At 42.0% G+C, this 20859-nt stretch overlaps 1 protein-coding gene across 1 annotated transcript in view; it reads right to left on the reverse strand.

The window, feature by feature from the left end:
- Positions 1–7155: 7155 nt before the first annotated feature.
- LOC115205946 (prostacyclin receptor) overlaps positions 7156–20859 on the reverse strand; it is a 51167-nt gene continuing 37463 nt past the window's right edge. Inside the window, exon 2 of the mRNA XM_029772396.1 lies at positions 7156–8032. Within this exon, the coding sequence (XP_029628256.1) occupies positions 7742–8032 (291 nt within the window). The 3' untranslated portion in view covers positions 7156–7741. The remainder of the gene's footprint in view (positions 8033–20859) is intronic.

Raw genomic sequence — 20859 nt, forward strand, 5'->3', positions numbered from 1 at the left:
GGGAGAACCTTCCAGAAGGACAACCATCTCTGCAGCACTCCACCAATCAGGCCTTTGTGGTAGAGTGGACAGATGGAAGCCACTCCTCAGTAAAAGGCACACGACAGCCTGCTTAGGGTTTGCCAAAAGAAACCTAAAGGACTCTCAGACCATGAGAAACAAGATTATCTGGTCTGATGAAACTGAGATTGAACTCTTTGGCCTGAATGCCAAGCGTAACGTCTGGAGGAAACCTGGCACCATCCTTACGGTGAGGCATGCTGTGGGGATGTGTTTTAGCAGCAGGGACTGGTAGACTAGTCAGGATCGAGGGAAAGATGAACAGAGCAAAGTACAGATAGATCCTTGATGAAAACCTGCTCCAGAGTGCTCAGGACCTCAGACTGGGGCAAAGGTTCACCTTCCAACAGGACAACAACCCGAAGCACACAGCCAAGACAACGCAGGAGTGGCTTCGGGACAAGTCTCTGAATGTCCTTGAGTGGCCCAGCCAGAGCCCGGACCTGAACCAGATTGAACATTTCTGGAGAGACCTGAAAATAGCTGTGCAGCGATGCTCCCCATCTAACCTGACAGAGGTTGAGAGGATCTGCAGAGAAGAATGGGAGAAAGTCTCCAAATACAGGTGTGCCATGCTTGTAGCGTCATGCCCAAGAAGAATACTGAATACTTATGTAAATGTGAAATTTCAGTTATTATTTTTTTTTTTTACCTGTTTTTGCTTTGTCATTACCGGGTATTGTGTGTAGATTGATGAAGGGAAAACATTATTTTTTTCATTTTAGAATAAGGCTGTAACGTATCAAAATCTTGAAAAAGTAAAGGGGTCTGAATACTTTTTCCCGAATGCACTGTACATTATTAATCATTGACTTATTCAGTCAAGAACAAAAGTTTTGTGATACATCAGTGATGTCGCCAATGAAGGGAGGAACGATGCATTTTGAAAATATCGCAAGATCTAATCATCTGTAGGGACCTGCGCCAAATGTGTATCTGGAATGCTATTGTCTCAAAGGACAGGCCTGCTGGTTCTACAGTCTTGAGCACACAACACACTACTAAACCAGAGTGGTTACATGAAAAAGCATTTCTGTCAATAGCCTGTACAAATAACACTCACATTACTCAAGGAGCGTTTGCTCGACAAAGTCTTCGTGATAATGGTGATGATGAAAGACCATGAACACAGGCAGAGGGCTTTGCCTGTTTCTGTGTTGGCTCTTAGTGGTAAATAAACCTAGCTATCGTTTGACCATGAAAAATCATCTTGCAATTGAAGGACCATCCTCAACCACTTAGTGGAATCACATTACCGGGGAATATGATATAGGGAATTTGTTGCTTTATTATGAATGAGCATAAAGTGTTTTTGGCTTGTAAGTAGCTCTCTCTCTCTCTCTCTCTCTCTCTTACGCACACACACAAACACTGCTGGGAAATGAAGCATCTACATCAGTTTAATGTGTCAGTAAAGCTGCTCTACTTCCTACTAGATTTTTTTTTGCTAAGACTTTGGTAAAGGAGTAGGCTTTGTGGTGGCAGAGTCTGTTGGTTATGGTTTCCTGTCCTCATTCAGATGATAGTCCCTTTGGTGAGGAATGCTGTGGTCTGTGCCAACTCTATACTGTCAGTTAGGTCTTTCAATGACCATTCATTTTTAGTAGGGTATATACTGCATGGTTGTTATACTGCAACTACATGCTCCGCCTGCTTCTGATATGATCTTTTGAGATGGCATATGGGGAAGTGAAGTTTTATGAATACTTTATGACTGCATATTTATAGTTACTGTAAACCATAGAAATGGCATTTCTCTTGCCAATGACGTTCATTTCTCTATATTTCTAAGAATCGTAAATGTTAATGTCATTGTCCCCAGAGGCCATTTTTTTTGTGTGTGACTGACTGGCAAGGTCCAAGCAGTTGTGTTGTCAAAACCCCAACTAAACCAAATTCCTGTTAATCGTGTCTTGTTCTGTTTTCCTTCATCTGTAAACACATAGGCAATGTCTTTAAGCTTTGTGAATTCTACAAGACATACATAAATTAAACATGGAAAATATACTGTATGGGCACACAGTAAAAAACTTGCCCATCATCACAGATTAAGACATACAGTTGAAGTCGAAAGTTTACATACACTTATTTCTTGTTAACAAACTATAGTTTTGGCAAGTCGGTTAGGACATCTACTTTGTGCATGTTACACAAGTAATTTTTCAAACAATTCTTTACAGACAGATTATTTCACTTATAATTCACTGTATTACAATTCCAGTGGGTCAGAAGTTTACATACACTAAGTTGACTGTGCCTTTAAACAGCTTGGAAAATTCCATAAAATGGTATCATGGCTTTAGAAGCTTCTGATAGGCTAATTGACATCATTTGTGTCAATTGGAGGTGTACCTGTAGATGTTTGTCAAGGGCTACCTTCAAACTCAGTGCCTCGGCTTGACATCATGGGAAAATCAAAAGAAATCAGCCAGGACCTCAGAAAAAAGATTGTAGACCTCCACAAATCTGGTTCATCCTTGGGAGCAATTTCCAAACGCCTGAAGGTACCACGTTCATCTGTACAAACAATAGTACGCAAGTATAAACACCATGGGACCACGCAGCTGTCATACCGCTCAGGAAGGAAACGCGTTCTGTCTCCTAGAGATAAATGTACTTTGATGCGAAAAGGTACAAATCAATCCCAGAACAACAGCAAAGGACCTTGTGAAGATGCTGGAGGAAACAGGTTCAAAACTATCTATATCCACAATAAAACGAGTCCTATATCGACATAACCTGAAAGGCCGCTCAGCAAGGAAGAAGCCGCTTGCAAGCCGAAGAACACCATCGCAACCTTGAAGCATGGGGGTGACAGCATCATGTTGTGGGGGTGCTTTGCTGCAGGAGGGGCTGGCGCACTTCACAAAATAGATGGCATCATGAGGATGGAAAATGATGTGGATATATTGATGCAACATCTCAAGACATCAGTCAGGAAGTTAAAGCTTGGTCGCAAATGGGTCTTCCAAATGGACAATGACCCCAAGCATCCTTCCAAAGCTGTGGCAAAATGGCTTAAGGACAACAAAGTCAAGGTATTGGAGTGGCCATCACAAAGCCCTGACCTCTATCCTATAGAAAATGTGTGGGCAGAACTGAAAAAGGGCGTGCGAGCAAGGAGGCCTACAAACCTGACTCAGTTACACCAGCTCTGTCAGGAGGAATGGACCAAAATTCACCCAACTTATTGTGGGAAGCTTGTGGATGGCTACCCGAAACGTTTGACCCAAGTTAAACAATTTAAAGGCAATGCTACCAAATACAAATTGAGTGTATGTAAACTTCTGACCCACTGGGAATGTGATGAAAGAAATAAAAGCTGAAATAAATCATTCTCTCTAATATTATTCTGACATTTCACATTCTTAAAATAAAGTGGAGATCCTAACTGGCCTAAGACAGGGAATTGTTATTGGGATTAAATGTCAGGAATTGTGAAAAACGGAGTTTAAATGTACTTGGCTAAGGTGTATGTAAACTTCTGACTTCAACTGTACGTATCAGTCTGGTTCATCTCAGTTCATCATTCCATGTTCTGTTCATCCATTCTATTTCCATCTGGTTAATCAATGAACACTTTTAATTACAACCTCAGTGAGGGCCAGGACTGCTGTTCATTAGTGCTCTGCTTCAGATAAAGATTCATCACTGTCAAACCTCTGGTGAATCACAGATAACCAGAGTGATGGGCTTCCTCTCTGTACAACAGACCAGGCTGCTGTTCCAAAACTAGAGCAAACCATCATTCCGTCCTTCTGATCCTCTGTAGCCCAGTTGGTAAAGCATGGTGCTTGCAATGCCAAGACAGTGGTTTCAATGCCTGGGACCACCTATAATGTAAGTCGATTTGGATTAACATGTCTGCTAAATGGCATACAAAGCTGAAATAAATCATTCTCTCTAATATTATTCTGACATTTCACATTCTTAAAATAATGTGGTGATCCTAACTGACCTAAAACAGGGAATCTTTACTTAGATTAAATGTCAGAAATAATGAAAAACTGAGTTTAAATGTATTTGGCTAAGGTGTATGTAAACTTTTGACTTCAACTGTACATGTGGAAAGGTACTCACACCATATACTTTCAATCTTTATTTGGCATTTGAATATTTTTACATAGGAACATGTACAGCAACCTATACATAACACGTCTGTAACATGTATTCACTTAAACATTTGTTACAATTGATCCAAATACTGAAGAACATATCTGATACCGTATATTCTCTAGTGCAAGAAACCACACTGGAACACACACTGGGCACGAGTCACATCATAGCTCCGGAAACAAAACCACCACAACACAACACAAAACACAACACACTCACATACACAAACACAACACCACACATACAACACAACTGAGAGAACACAGAAACGTACACAAAAAGCACTTATCACCAGCAAACATAAACCCAGCACTCTTCACGCAATCACTTTCAGAATCTGAGTTTACACAGGCAGACCAATTCTGGTCTTTTTTTTAGTAATCAGATTAGCTCTGAAAAATATCTGATGTGGAAATAACAGAATTGAGCTGCCTGTGTGACCACAGCCATAGTGACGGAAGAGAAAGAGGACAAAAAAAAGCAACAACTTCAAACATCGTTTGGTGAGCTTTTTCACCGACAGAACAACCGACACAGCAGCGGTTCTAACTTTGACTACATTCAAACAAACTCATACAGATGTAGGATCTTAGTTTGATCACTGCACCACATTAAATGCAGATGAGCTTTGTGATTTGCATAAATTCACTGAAAACCCCACACTGACACATGGTTATATTAACATTATTGCACTTTTCACTTGCACTTTTCACTTGCACAAGCAACATTATGGACTAAACGTTCAAATCCTGTTGCTGCAGGATTATTTTTGCTGTGACAATATAGGTCAAATGAATTAGCTAGATAAGAAAGAGAGGTACCATCTTGCGTGAGTGCACTAAGGAATGTTCATACAATATATTGTACAACAGAATCGCTCCATAGACACAGGTCTCTCTCAATGAGCCCATAATACACCCTAGCTTTGATTACCTACAACAGCGTATTGACAAAGTGTTGGATGCAAAGGTCTGGAAATTGTGACATGGATTTAAGACATGTCACGTGCACATGCATAGGATCCATGATCCATTCAGCCTTAAAGAAGATAAAGAGATTGGCCTTCATTAAAACTTGACCATAGATCCAGGGGACATGCATACAGAAGAGGCCATCATGCTGTATGAATGTGACCTGCTGTGACCTCATACATGACCTCGCAGGCCTACATTCTGTTTTCGACTACACGGATCAGTGCAGCGAAACAGAGCATAAGCTGCATCCCACACTTCAATTATGTGACAGATCAGACAGCCATTTTAAATGCTAAGAGTTAAGAGGGCAAAGAGGCTGTCAATAAAACACAGCATAACAAATCACATCTTACTCATTCCTGCATGTTGATTTACTACACTGTTGTTAATGTCATTTGAAGTTAATGACCTGATTGCCGTGGGCATACACAAGGGCATATTGTCTGTTTTTGATGTATCGTGTTGTACATTTACAAGATGTGAAATAATTCAGGAAGTGAGGAAATCTAAATTCCATAAGGTAGTAAGAGTGGACATGACCATACCATCTTTGGTAAGCTAACGGAATGATTAGTAGATCTTTTAACAGGAACATTCTCGCCCAGTTTGGAAATGGTGTCCAGTGATACCTGGACAGAAGACCTAGTGCAATTTTTTCCCCCGGGTTTCACCGGGTGGTTGTATACAGCGCCTTCAGAAACTATTCACACCCCTTGACTTTTTCCACATTTTGTGGTGTTTCAGCCTGAATTTAAAATGGATGATGATTTTTGAAAACTTTACAAATTAAAAGCTGAAATGTCTTGAGTCAGTAAGTTTTGAACCGCTTTGTTATATGGCAAGTCTAAATACATTCAGGAGTAAACATGTGCTTAACAAGTCACATAATAAGTTGCATGGACTCACTCTGTGTGCAATAATAGTGTTTAACATTATTTTTACCACACATATACAGATAATTGTAAGGTCCCTTAGTCGAGCAGTGAATTTCAAACACAGATTCAACCACAAAGACAAGGGTTTTCCAATGTCTCACAAAGAAGGGCACCTATTGGTAGATGGGTAAAAAAGCAGACATTAAATATCCCTTTGAGCATGGTGAAGTTATTTATTACACTTCGGATGGTGTATCAATACACCCAGTCACTACAAAGATACAGGCGTCCTTCCTAACTCAGTTGACGGAGAGGAAGGAAACCGATCAGGGATTTCACCATGAGGCTAATGCTGACTTTAAAACAGTTACAGAGTTTAATGGCTGTGATAGGAGAAAACTGAGGATGGATCAACAACATTGTAGTTACTCCACAATACTAACCTTAATGACAGAGTGAAAAGAAGGAAGCCTGTACGGAATAAAAATATTCCAAAATATGCATCCTGTTAGCAATAAGGAACCAAAGTAAAACTGCAAAAAATATGGCAAAGAAATTAACTTTGTGTCCTGAATACAACGTGTTATGTTTGGGGCAAATTCAACACAACACATCACTGAGTATCACTCTTCATATTTTCAAGCATGGTGTCTGCATCATGTTATGGGTATGCTTGTCACTGGCAAGGACTAGGGAGTTTTTAGGATAGAAATAAACGGAATAGAGCTAAGCACAGGCAAAATCCTAGAGGAAAACCTTGTTCAGTCTGCTTTCCAACAGACACTGGGAGACAAATTAACCTTTCAGCAGGACAATAACCTAAAACACAAGGCCAAATGTACACTGGAGTAGCTTACCAAGATGACATTGAATGATCCCGAGTGGCCTAGTTACAGTTGACTTAAAATCGTCTTGAATATATATGTCAAGACTTGAAAATGGCTGTCTAGCTATGATCAACAACCAGCTTGACAGAGTTTGAATAATCTCCTTAATAATAATGTGCACACTCTTAGAGATTTACCCAGAAAGACTGACAGCTGTAATCACTGCCAAAGGTGATTCTAACATGTATTGACTCAGGGTTGTGAATACTTATGTAAATATAATATTTCTGTATTTCATTTTCAATACATTTGCAAACATTTCTAAAAACATGTTTTCACTTTGTCATTATGGGGTATTGTGGGTAGATGGGTGAGAATAAAAATCGATTTAACACATTTTGCATTCAGGCTGTAACACAACAAAATGTGGAATAAGCCAAGGGAGTATGAATACTTTCTGAAGGCACTGTATGTACTGTACGTCGACAGAGAGCTCTTTGACCTGACCTTTGCCCTTCCAGGGCTGGTTGTCCATAATAAATCCCTCTTAGTGGTCCTCTCCTGCATACATTCAGTACCAAGCAGGAGTTTCTGTCCATTTCAGTTGCTTTGAGTTAAGTTTTCAGTGAGTTTAAAGGCACAATCAATCACTTTATCCACTCCTTTGCAGTCTTTTTATACGGCACGGCCATGTATGAAATATGTAGCTCATGCATCAGTATACGCATATGCATTCTAGTCAACAGCGGATAAGGTACCTGTAAGAACTGGTGGTCAACATAGTGAATTCTCCAAATCCTCTATCCAGAACCCCTTCCCCCATTGTCTGCTCTCCCACATACATACATAACTCCCATCCTCTTTCATGCACCGGGTCCCACCCCTCACATCAGAGGGGCCGGCTGGAGTATAGCTTGGGCTGCAGGGAGACGGAGGGCGAGGGCTTGGGAGACTCCCTGTGGTCGTCAGGGGGTAAGGAGAAGGTGCAGTGGGCCGTGTTCTTCACCGCTCCCCCCGTGAAGCGGCAGCGCAGTAGCAGGCGGAGGTGGCGGAACACAGACTTGCGGAAGATGATGAACACCCAGGGGTCAACGATGGGGTTGAGGGCCTGGAAACGGAACGCCAGCAGGTTCTCCTGGTCGTCACCCACCGGCTCGATGGCATTGGCGAAACCGGCAATCTGAGGAGAGTTAAATAAGAAAGAGTTCAGTTTATTAGGATCCCCAGTAGTTACTCTTATTGGTCAACATAAAATGTTAAATACATTTTATGTGTAGGGAGAGATACAGAAAAATAGAGTGCTGGGGGTGGGGGAGAGAGTAATAAGGGGGAGGCAACAAGAGCGAGGGAGGAGTAAGGACAAGACTCTGTATAAAAAGGCCAGTATATATGCCAGTATATATGACAGGACGGAATGAGCCAGACAGACAGACAGAGAGACAAACAGACAGACAGAGAGAGACAAACAGACAGACAGAGAGAGACAAACAGACAGACAGAGAGAGACAAACAGACAGACAGAGAGAGACAAACAGACAGACAGACAGAGAGAGACAAACAGACAGACAGACAGACAGACAGACAGACAGAGAGAGACAAATAGACAGAGAGAGAGAGAGAGATCCTGCCCACAGAGAGCAGCTGGCTAAAAAGCATCTCAGCCGCCCCATTCCAATCCCCTTATTTCCTGTGATATATTCAACAAACAGTCTCATAATTGATTACGTGGCCTGGTGGAGTGTTGTTGTGTCACAGTGTCAAATGTTTCCCTGTTGCTAAGGCCTGGGAGTGAAAAGTAATAACCCAAAAGACGGAATGGGAGCGACCCAGGGACCATTACAGGCCTGAGCTGTGCCAAATCCACATCCAGGAGGGAGCAGGAACAGCACTGCGCTCTCTCCTCTCCACCATGGGCTAACTAGCCAAAACAGACACGATGTCCTGTAATGCACTAACAGACATTGGAGATGATCAAAAGGCAGAGAACATTGTGCAGACACTGTATTTGCATTGCCATATTGCCACAACTACAGACACAATACAAAATGAACTGATGTTTCTGTAGAAATGAAGTAATGCCTTTTGGAGGGAAGTGACTCCCCAAATTGCACAAAATGATGAGTCACTCGTCACACACACACACACACGTTATGTTTTTCTATCCTTGTGGGGACCAAAAATGTATTTCCATTCAAAATCCTATTTTCCCTAACCCTTAGTCCTAAACCTAACACTAACCCATACCCTAACCCAGACCTTAAACCTAACCACTAACCCATGCCCTAACCACTGTCATGACGTTGCCCTCTTTGGGTATAGCGAGCACAGTTGACACCCCTCCCTCTGCACCTGGCCTTTTCTATGCACCATCCCCCGACCTCTATACTTCTGACACCAGGCTCAGTGAGAGCGGTCGTAAATTCCAATGAGAAAATTCTCTCCTCATGGCCACAGTATAGAGAACAAAGGATTCTTCCACCTCACAGAATTGGAGAACCGAACTACATTTATGTTCTGGAGAAGGTATAAAAGATCGGTGAAGAATCCAGCTACGAACTGGTCCGTTTGGTACAATTTTGTGAAACTCATGAGAGACAATACGGCCATATTACCATAATAATGTTTATATACTAGCCTCAGCTATGAAACTTACATATAAATGGCTGCATAAAATTAATGAATAAGGATAGAACTGTTTGTGATATTGTGCAATGTGATTTTGGACTGTTAATGAAGGAAACTCCAATTCCCTTTGGAGTCTTAACTAAGTCATCGGCACGCCCCCAGGGACACAGACAGGACCTGGTGTCATGTGACAGCCTTTTCTACGTTCAGTATATAAACCCCCACCCAGGGTTTCTTTCCCTAAGACCAGGCCTCCACTCCATTACGAGTTGGCTAATAGGTTTGACCATGCATCCCTCTTCTGAACTTTAACCTCTTACATCTAGGGGGCAGTAATTTCACGGCTGGATAAAAAACGTACCCGATTTAATCTGATTATTAGTCCTGCCCAGAAACTGGAATATGCATATAATTATTAGCTTTGGAGAGAAAACACTCCAAAGTTTCTGAAACTGTTTGAATGGTGTCTGTGAGTATAACAGAACTCCTATGGCAGGCAAAAACCTGAGATGCTTCTGTTCAGGAAGTACCCTGTCTGAACATTTCTTGCCCTTCTTTATTATCTCTGTCGTTTACAAAGGATCTCTGCTCTTACGTGACACTTCGCACGTCAACAATGGCCTCTCATAGCCCGGGAAAAACAGGAATGACGTAATTCAAAGCCCTGGCTGAAGCACACGAGAGCAAAAGCTGAGTGGTCAGTCAATGGACTAAGCCTTAGGCGCGTGACACGCCCCGCCCCCGGCTTTCGGTTTTTTCCTCAGTTTACAGACAGGCAGATTCCCGGTCGGAATATTATCGCTTCTCTACGAGATAAATTGCATAAATATTGGTTTTAAACAGCGGTTGACATGCTTCGAAGTACGGTAATGGAATATTTAGAAATTTTTTGTCATATTTTGCGTCATGCTCGTGGCCGAGATTTAGCGTTGGGATAGTGTCTAGAACGCACGAACAAAACGTCGCTGTTTGGATATAACGATGGATTATTTGGGACCAAACCTACATTTGTTATTGAAGTAGAAGTCCTGGCAGTGTATTCTGATGAAGAACAAGCAAGGTAAGAACATTTTTCTTATAGGAAATGTGATTTTGGTGAAGGCTAAACTTGCAGGGTGTCTAAATAGCTAGCCCTGTAACGCCGGGCTATGTACTTAGATTATTGCAAAATGTGCTTCATCCGAAAAGCTATTTTAAAATCGGACATATCGAGTGCATAGAGGAGTTCTGTATCTATAATTCTTAAAATAATTGTTATGCTTTTTGTGAACGTTTATCGTGAGTAATTTAGTAAAATCACCGGAAGTGTTCGGTGGGAATGCTAGTTCTGAACGTCACATGCTAATGTAAAAAGCTGGTTTTTGATATAAATATGAACTTGATTGAACAGACATGCATGTATTGTATAACACAATGTCCTAGGTGTGTCATCTGATGAAGATCATCAAAGGTTAGTGCTGCATTTAGATATGGTTTGGGTTTATGTGACATGATATGCTAGCTTGAAAAATGGCTGTGTGATTATTCCTGGCTGGGTACTCTGCTGACATAATCTAATGTTTTGCTTTCGCTGTAAAGCCTTTTTGAAATCGGACAGTTTGGTTAGATAAAGGAGAGTCTTGTCTTTAAATAGCTGTAAAATAGTCATATGTTTGAAAAGTGTAAGTTTTCGGATTTAGAGGAGTTTGAATTTCGCGCCCCGCCCATCATTGGATATTGGAGCAGACGTTCCGCTAGCGGAACGTGTAGATGTAAGAGGTTAACCATACCACGTGGTTAAACTATTAGACTATCGATACAGAATAAGAACAAGTCTTTGATATTAATTACTAGTCTGCAGCTAGGAATTCGGTATCATTGAACGCGAAGACCGACGAAACATCCATTCTATTACGAGATGAATGAATGTCACTCTCAACTATCCATCCTAACCACGAGAGAGAGAGAGCGCAGAAAACTCTCCAACAGAAATAACTTTTCAACAAAGATCCCAACGACACACTGAGCGTAAATATATATATATATTGATTGCAATTGTTCCCGAATGAGTGAGCGTTCATGTGCAAAGGATTAGCATTTCAATTGTTAATATTTATCAACTCTGTTGTGTCTTCTCCGCTGCCCCCACCCCCCTTTTGTTTAACCTCTACGGGCTAGGGGGCAGCATTGAGAATTTTGGAAAAAATATGTTCCCATTTTTAACTGCCTCCTAAACCAACTCAGAAGCTAGAATATGCATATTATTGTTCAGGTTTGGATAGAAAACACTCTGAATTTTCTAAAACTGTTTGAATGGTGTCTGTGAGTATAACAGAACTCCTATGGCAGGCAAAAACCTGACAAGGTTTCAAGCAGGAAGTACCCTGTCTGACAAGGAGTCGTGCGTCTTGCATCTTTTTATTGAAAAGTAAGGATCTTAGCTGTAACGTGACAATTCCCAGGGCTCCAATAGGCTCTCAGAGCCCGGGAAATAACTGAAGGTTTACGAGGGAGCCTCAGGCTGAAACACATTATCACCTTTTGTAAGTGGCTGGTCAGAGGACCTTTGAATGAGGCGCGTGCACGAGTCGCTCCTGAGGAGAAATTTTATTCGGCTGTTTAGGCTCAATGCATACTCCCGGTCGGAATATTATCACTTATCTACGAGATAAATGGCATAAAAATTGGTTTTAAACAGCGGTTGACATGCTTCGAAGTACGGTAATGGAATATTTAGACATTTTTGACACGCCAATGCGCCATGCGCGGGACCGTGAAGAAGCATTCTGATAGTGTCTAGAACTCACGTACAAAACGTCGCTGTTTGGATATAACGATGGATTATTTGGGACCAAACCAACATTTGTTATTGAAGTAGAAGTCCTGGCAGTGTATTCTGATGAAGAACAAGCAAGGTAAGAACATTTTTCTTATAGGAAATGTGATTTTGGTGGAGGCTGACCTGGGTGGGTATCTAAATAGCTAGCCCTGTAATGCCGGGCTATGTACTTAGATTATTGCAAAATGTGCTTCATCCGAAAAGCTATTTTAAAATCGGACATATCGAGTGCATAGAGGAGTAATGTATCTATAATTCTTAAAATAATTGTTATGCTTTTTCTGAACGTTTATCGTGAGTAATTTAGCAAACTGTTAGTAAATTCCCCGGAAGTTTGCGGGGGTTATGCTTTTTCTGAACGTCACATGCTAATGTAAAAAGCTGGTTTTTGATATAAATATGAACTTGATTGAACAGACATGCATGTATTGTATAACACAATGTCCTAGGTGTGTCATCTGATGAAGATCATCAAAGGTTAGTGCTGCATTTAGCTGTGGTTTGGGTTTATGTGACATGATATGCTAGCTTGAAAAATGGGTGTCTGATTTTTTCTGGCTGGGCACTCTGCTGACATAATCTAATGTTTTGCTTTCGTTGTAAAGCCTTTTTGAAATCGGACAGTGGGGTTAGATTAACGAGATTCTTGTCTTTAAATAGCTGTAAAATAGTCATATGTTTGAGAAATTGAAGTAATGGTATTTCTAACGATTCAAAAATCGCGCCACTGGATTTCAGTGGCTGTTACGTAGGTGGGACGAGTTCGTCCCACATACCCTAGAGAGGTTAACAAGCCGCCATGCCAGTTTAGCCCACTAGGGCACATTCCTCTACCATTTCTTTGTAATGATACCTACTGTTTGTATGCCTTTCTGTGAATTATTTAGTTTATTAAATAAATTATTTTAAGACAATTGATGTATGGATAACTCAGAGTGAAGACTGGGTTTGTGCAGATAACCAACAATTTACGACATTTGGAATGAGATTGACGTGAGGTAAAGAATACGTCATTAAATCAGAAGACTCAGAGATCAGATATTATGATATCTGAAAGTTATATTAGGAAAATTATAACTTTGTAATCTGAATATTTTCCTTGGTGCCCCGACCTTCTAGTTAATTACAGGTACACGATTAATCAGTTTAATCGCGTAATAATAATTACAGAGAGTTATTCGATAAACATGTCTTCAGTTTTAATGATGCCAAAGACACGACACCACTAACCCATACCCTCACCCTCACCCAGACCCTAAACCTAACCACTAACCCATAACCTAACCCAGACCCTAAACTTAACCACTTACCCATACCCTAACCCAGACCCTAAACCTAACCACTCACCATTTACCCTAAACCGAATTGTAGACCTAACACCTAGGCTTAAAATAGCCTTTGTCTTTTACTATCCTTGTGGGGACTGTTGGGGATTTTAGGTCCCAACAAGGATAGAAGAACCAATGCGCACACACACAGGCGCGCACACACACACACACACACACACACACACACACACACACACACACACACACACACACACACACACACACACACACACACACACACACACACACACACACACACACACACACACACACACACACACACACACACACACACACACAGAGAGAGAGAGCGCATAGCCTATCTTCCCTCTCACGAGGACCCTTATTTCCTCTTCAAAGCTGTCAAACCTCACCATGCAGGAAAGCTTCCTAATTTAAGGACTAACGATGGCTACATGGGACCACAGCTAGTGTAATTCATTACATTCATGGGAGTGGAGGATCAATTATAAATGCAGCATGTTTTCCCTGATTCAATTGTTGGTCCCATGGCTTGGTGCTGGGCTGCACTGTCATTTATTCATTCACAGTGAAAGGGTGGCCTACTGTAGGGGTGAAATATGTGTCATCCAATGGAGCACGCTGAGGGATAGTGAAGTAAATCTACCATTACTGCCATTACTGTAGCCCCAGGCTGAGTTAGAGGAGGTGTGTGTTATATGGGCTGTTCTCTGAGTCTGAACAGCGGCAGTAAGGTTAAGGGTCAGACACACAGCTCCCAAGACAGTAGAGAAGTTAAGAGGCTCAGTTGGTAGAGCATGGCACAGTGCTAGGCCAGGATAGTAGGTTTGATTCCCGGGACCACCCGCATGTAAAAAAATATATATATATATATGCACGCAGGACTGTAAGTAACTTAGGATAAAAGTGTCTGCTAAATGCCATATATTACTACCCGGGCAGACACACGACCCTGGTGACTACTCAGTGAGCCGTGACTTCGAGAGCTGGTGACAGCCAGACTAATATATTACAGCCTGTCCATTGTTGGTATTACAAGACCTCCAAGAATGATGGTTACAAACTAGGAGCCTGTTTAACAGTGATAGATGAATACATAATAAAAAAAACGGTTTTATAGTGTCTGGGTCGGATGTCACACATCAGACATACTGACACACACCTAGTGATTGTCAACTCGTATTTGGATTTAGTTGTAACCTTTATTTAGGGAGGGGAGTCCCATTGAGGTCTCTTTTTTTAAAGGAGCCCTGCGTTATGAGACCAAGCAATTATATATTCAAGGCACAAACCTAGGAAACGCACAAAGAAGAATATACAACAAAAGAAACATCAAAAAGAAAAGAAAACGTAGGAAATGTGATTTGAATGTGTACCGTGAAAAAAAGCTTTATATGCTGTTTGTTGTTACGCGTTGCCAAAGCATCTCACAAACAACACTGCTTCAGCTACCACCTTCTCCTTGCCACCCTGCCACATATGGCTCTCTGGGCAGACCTGGTATCCTTTAAAAGAGACACAAATCACAGGCGCTGCCATGGAGTGTGGGTTTAGAACGCAGGATAGATGAGAGGCATCGGCCGCTGGTTAAACATGCTCCATACTGATGAATATGTGTGGTTTATAAGGCTCTGTGACAGGCTGCAGCAGCAGGGCAGTCTGGGGGGGATGATCCATCAGTAGGAAAAGGCATATACAAAAATAATGAAACACGCGCACGCACGCAAACACACACACACAACCCCACAGACACCTAAGGTTGTATCTACCTGGGTACAGTCTGTCTGTGTGGGGGCAGATCAGGGAGGCATGAATACATTATAGCCCATTTGGTGCTGGTGATGGCCTTTGCTATCAGGAAATAGGCCCCATAATGGACGTCCATAGCGGCCTATTAGTCTCCATCTTGGCTCCTGAAGGACTGTTACTCCCCTTCCCCTCAGATCCTGTTTCAATGGGAGGATAAAGTTCTGCATCTGCACACCTCAGAGACAGCAAAGCAGTGGATCCCAGAGAGAAAGGAGAGAGAGAGAGAGAGAGAGAGACCGCATCATTCTTACTTTTTGTATGACATGCAAACTCTACATGAAAACAACCACTTCCTGTTTTCATACATCTTTCTGTGAACAGAGTCTTGATGATACGGTGTTAGTTCGCAGTCCAATAATGACTTCAGTTGTTCGTGAGAACGAGCACACAAAGTAACGTTCCTGTGTTTTGTAGGAGAGGTTATTGACCAAGACATGGCACTAGGGCATCACTGTCCAAAGCTCAGTGGGCGAACACAGCACTAACACAACCAGAAAACCAGGTTCAATACCCATCTTTCCTCACTCGTTAGACCCATCAGTCACCACATTGTCTTTGTGACTCTCTCACTTTCCTCCTCCTTCCCTCAGCCTGTTATTACAGTCCACCCTCTGAACACAGGCTGAATTTTATTTATTTAACCTTTATTTAACTAGGCAAGTCAGTTAAGAACAAATTCTTATTTACAATGACGGCCTAGGAACAGTGGGTTAACTGCCTTGTTCAGGGGCAGAACGACAGATTTTTACCTTGTCAGCTCGGGGATTCGATCTAGCAACCTTTCGGTTACTGGCCCAACGCTCTAATCACTAGGCTTCCTGCCGCCCCTAAATATACTACAGTAAATGTGAATACCACAGTAAAGTCAGCAAAAACACTACAGTGAATACTAAAGTATTTATACCATAGTATACTATAGTATACTATGAGACTTGGACTCATCCAGGGGAGACATTCCTATACAGTGAACGTTAATCTATGGTGGTCCATGGAGGTCTTTCTATATTTTACTCTAGGAAGCCCGATTGTGTGTGTGTGTGTGTGTGTGTGTGTGTGTGTGTGTGTGTGTGTGTGTGTGTGTGTGTGTGTGTGTGTGTGTGTGTGTGTGTGTGTGTGTGTGGAAGGTAGCTGGACTTTGTATGATCAACACCCTTTTTAACCTTATTCCCCACAGCCAAACCATTATGGAGAAAAAACTTCTGAATGTCTAGCTCTCAGACAATGTGCGTGTGCCGTCTGCATGCGCGTGGGAATTCTATCTGTGGAATCACTCGGTCTGTCAATATCTTCCAGTCTACACAATCCGTTTGTCATCTGTCTGGGGAATCATTGTGTGTGTGTGTGTGTGTGTGTGTGTGTGTGTGTGTGTGTGTGTGTGTGTGTGTGTGTGTGTGTGTGTGTGTGTGTGTGCGCGAGTGTTAAGAAAGGCCAAAAAAAGGCTACAGAGAGACTTCAATGCAGCCATTAAGACTGTACACGTGCTCAGCAGGCTTCTGTGTATTGACTGGTAACAATAGGAGAGTTATTTACCCGGAAGGTTCAATCCCCAGGTGGGGACTGGACCTGCTGTGTATGCACCGGCAAGGAAACAAAGCTTTTATCTAAGTATCCAACTACACGATACATGGGTGACCTGTTCAAGCGGTTGTATAAAGCCTCTAATGTACCCTTACTGGAAAGAGTATTATGCTCTGAGGAGGGGGCATCAGTTCTAGAGGCAAGCACAATGTTGATCAGGCAGGCGCCAGTAGAAACAGCCCATCAGTGCCTGTGGTCTGTTCATAACTCATACCGAGCCTGGCAGCGATAAGAGATACTGGGCATCGCAGACCAGAACTAACACAAGGTCGATATCTCCTCTGTCAGAGGGCAACTTCAGAAAGAGAGAGAGAGAGAGGGGGGCAGATTGAGGGAGAGGGAGGGAGAGCGTTCTCCTTCAGCTCCTCCTCAAATGGTGATGACTCACCCCAGCAATCGAGCTCCATTGTCATCCTGTGCTTTTCTTGGCAACTATCTGCGTATTGTTGATAATTATCTGATAATTATCCTTGTATGTTAATCATTGTTACGCAGTCTTTCTAACAGATGCCTACTGAAGTAACAAAGGACAGATGTTTGCCAGGAAATATGACACTTTCACTGACTTTATACACATCCATGTTTTCTCCCACCACAATGTTTTAAAAACATCTACTTAAGTCTTGTTTTTCTAGCCCTGAGAACATGTATGCACGCATCTGCTCTCACACTTACACACGCACACAGACGTGAGATCACACTCAGTGAGTTAGGAGTGTTGTGGCAGCTTGGCTTTGACATCTTTCCACCCACTCAGACGAACCCCTCTAATTGTGGTCCTCTTCTTTAAGTTCCCTCTCTCTTTCTTCTCCCCTAATCCCCCTCTCTCACTCTGTTTCATTCCCCATCTCTCCCCTCCTCACAAGTCTCTCCATCCTCTCTTATCATCTGCTGTTTTTCATTGTTGCCATTATCATGATCTTCCCTCACAAGCTCAACCCTCTCTCCTCTCCTTTCACTCCCACTTTCTCCCACTTGCACCTCGGTCTGCTTGCACTCTCCCCTTCAGAAAGCCAGAGAGTTTCTGTTCCGGTTCCAAGGCCTCTTTCGTTACCACTAAGGGGAACTGAGGGCAGGTGTTGTAAAAAAAAAAAAGACTGTTCACGTGAAGCAGCGTGTGGCTCGATATACAGCACAAAGACTGTCTGACCCATAAAACAGACAAATAGAGACTGAAAAGTGCTGCATTTGCTGTGTACCAGCCAGCCCAGAACCTGCTAATAGAGGCCACATTAAAGAGGAAGTGAAACTGTAGCCACTGTGTCACTGTGCTGTGGTCCTCACTTTCAGGCGGCGAAAGAAGACGACTGGATAGGCTGTAAGCACACATAGCCATGTGGCAATGTCAATAGAAGGTTTCAGCAATAGGCTGGGTAGGCGTTTACCGTTGGATCTTCTCAGGGCTTTTTTTCAGATCTAATGATCAGAGCAACTTCCTAAGAACTGCTGTCTATCGTTTTCCTGAGAGATCCCTTCACTCACAGGACGACGATAATTGGAGAACGAGGAGGCACAAATCACATTCAGAAGGAAGGAAGTGCGGCTGAGTTACAGAGGATGAGGGAAATGGGGCAGAGATCATATAGCCCATCTTCTCCAGCTATACATGGTGGGACTAAGGACCAACAGACAGAGAACGGAAGGGACAAGAACAGAACAGGGGTGACCAGGACACACCAGCAGAGGGGAAAACGGGAGAAAATAAAAATGGAACACACGGAGGAAGCTTGCCCAATAAAAACGCTCATATTTGTTTTGTGATTGAAAATGCTTTCTCCAGTTTTGTGCCCAAATTAGACCAGAAGAAACCTGGCAGGAAATAGCAGAAATAGCAGAATATTTGTGGGGTCACAGAGGAACACTAGACCTTTCTCCAGAGTCCCTTCCTCTGTCTAAAGAGAGAAATCTACACCACAGGGTGTACTGACTGCCAGTCTGTGATTACTGTGATTACCTAGCAGGTACATGTCTTTGCATGTCTTTAACTATTACAACTGTTGGCATGTGAGAGAGGCAGGTAGCATGTGATGGGTTAATGTTACATCACAGAGACAGCACGATCTGTCACTGTAGCCACTTCACAAGCCCTGACATGTAGACTCTCGTTAGGATTCTCTGTGACTAATGGCTTCCAGAACACACCAAACTTCTTCCTGCACACCACCTCAACACACTACTACAAACCAGGGGTAATACAGGGGCGTGTTAAGTAGGACGCACCATAGCAAAAATGTTTTGAAATGTTCTGCAACAGAAAATGAAAATGGTTGTTTCTTATTTGAGTAGTTTTTGGTAGCATGTCCCCGTTTCACACAGTTTCCAAACGTTTTCTCCCTACTGAACACGAACCAGGGTTATCTTTAGGCCTCTTCGGTATAGCAACTGCAACAGCCACCCACTGACAGCCTCAGCGACAGGGCTGCTCCGAAACATGTGCTAGAGTTGTTGGTATTGGGCTGGTCGTGGAGAAACAGAGAGTTTTCCCTACAACTAATTGGTGAGTAAACTTTACAGCTGTTTCACATGTTCGCTCAAATTAGAGACAACTACAAGAGTTAACAAACAAAAAAACATATGAAGAGGGAAAGGAAGAGTGAGAGAGACAGACAGAACAAGGCTTCAGGGCTTGGCAGGCCATTTGTTGTGGTATGCAGAATACATGATCGACTCGAATAATTTGGCAGGGCGCGTTGACTAGGGAGAGAGCATGAAAAAGAACCATATGTGGTAGACTGCTTCTACTTCAGGGATATACTGTATTGTCTCTGGGCTTTGGTTTCATGGTCATATCCAGTTACCTCTACTACTCCATGTCCTCACTGTCTTATCAACACTAAGAGGATACACATATCTGAAAGTTGACTAATGTCTTATACAGTATGTGTAGTCTATATTCAAAGAAAGACAAGTCAGAATTTCATCCGGTAAAGTGAGGAATGCTTCCACCCACTTGGCACAGATGTCAATTCAACAAATATTCCACTGTTAGTTGACAGTCATGTAATTGAGAAGACATAGAAACAACGTTGATTCAACCAGTGTCTGCCCAGTGGGCAGTTTCTTTAATCCGGATGGAACTAATTAAACTCATTACTTTATTGGCACAATGTTTATCTTCTGTTAACTTATTCTCAAATAATGTTGTTGACCTGTCCTATACTTGTATGTTGCCAAAGCATAATTTGTAGAGAAAAAAAACCACTTCAAAAACCCCGCCTCAAACTTGTATCTCAAACAGACCATTTCAAAAAAGCTTGCTATTTCCTCATGATGTCAAACTTCTGAGGAGGATAAGCTGGCCAATCAGCGGTCTACTCACTTGAATATTATTAATGACCGGTATACGCCCACCTCATTCTGTTGTTGGGGTAAGCCCACACCATCCAACACAGAAAAGCTGCTTTTTAAGCTTTTTAACATACATAGTCCTGCTGTCAAATTACCAAATCGAACTCCAGTGGCCTCATGGGCGGAATGTTATTAATATTTGTCATAATTAATAAACATTATTTCAAAAAAATCTGGTGTTTCTATGTCAAAAGTAAAAAAAAAATATATATATATATATATATATATGTCAGTCTTCTGTGATGTACATAAATGTATTATTGGGATGCAAACTCAAAGTGTAATACATTTCAACTCTTTATCTTGCCTGGTACAGGTGTCTTCTTTTTTTAAGCCTTTTTTTAAGGTGTATACTTTTGTTTCAAAGTAGATTTGTTTAAGACTACCAAAAAAACACTGCGTGACAACTGCAGTAAAATTGTTTTAACTACCATTTTGTGGAAGGAAAACTATTTCACTTATATGTCATAGAAATATGGAAACCCTGGACAGTTACTTTAAAGAGACAGATTGGGGGGT

This window comes from Salmo trutta, chromosome 13, assembly GCF_901001165.1.
Source record: "Salmo trutta chromosome 13, fSalTru1.1, whole genome shotgun sequence".
NCBI lineage: Eukaryota > Metazoa > Chordata > Actinopteri > Salmoniformes > Salmonidae > Salmo > Salmo trutta.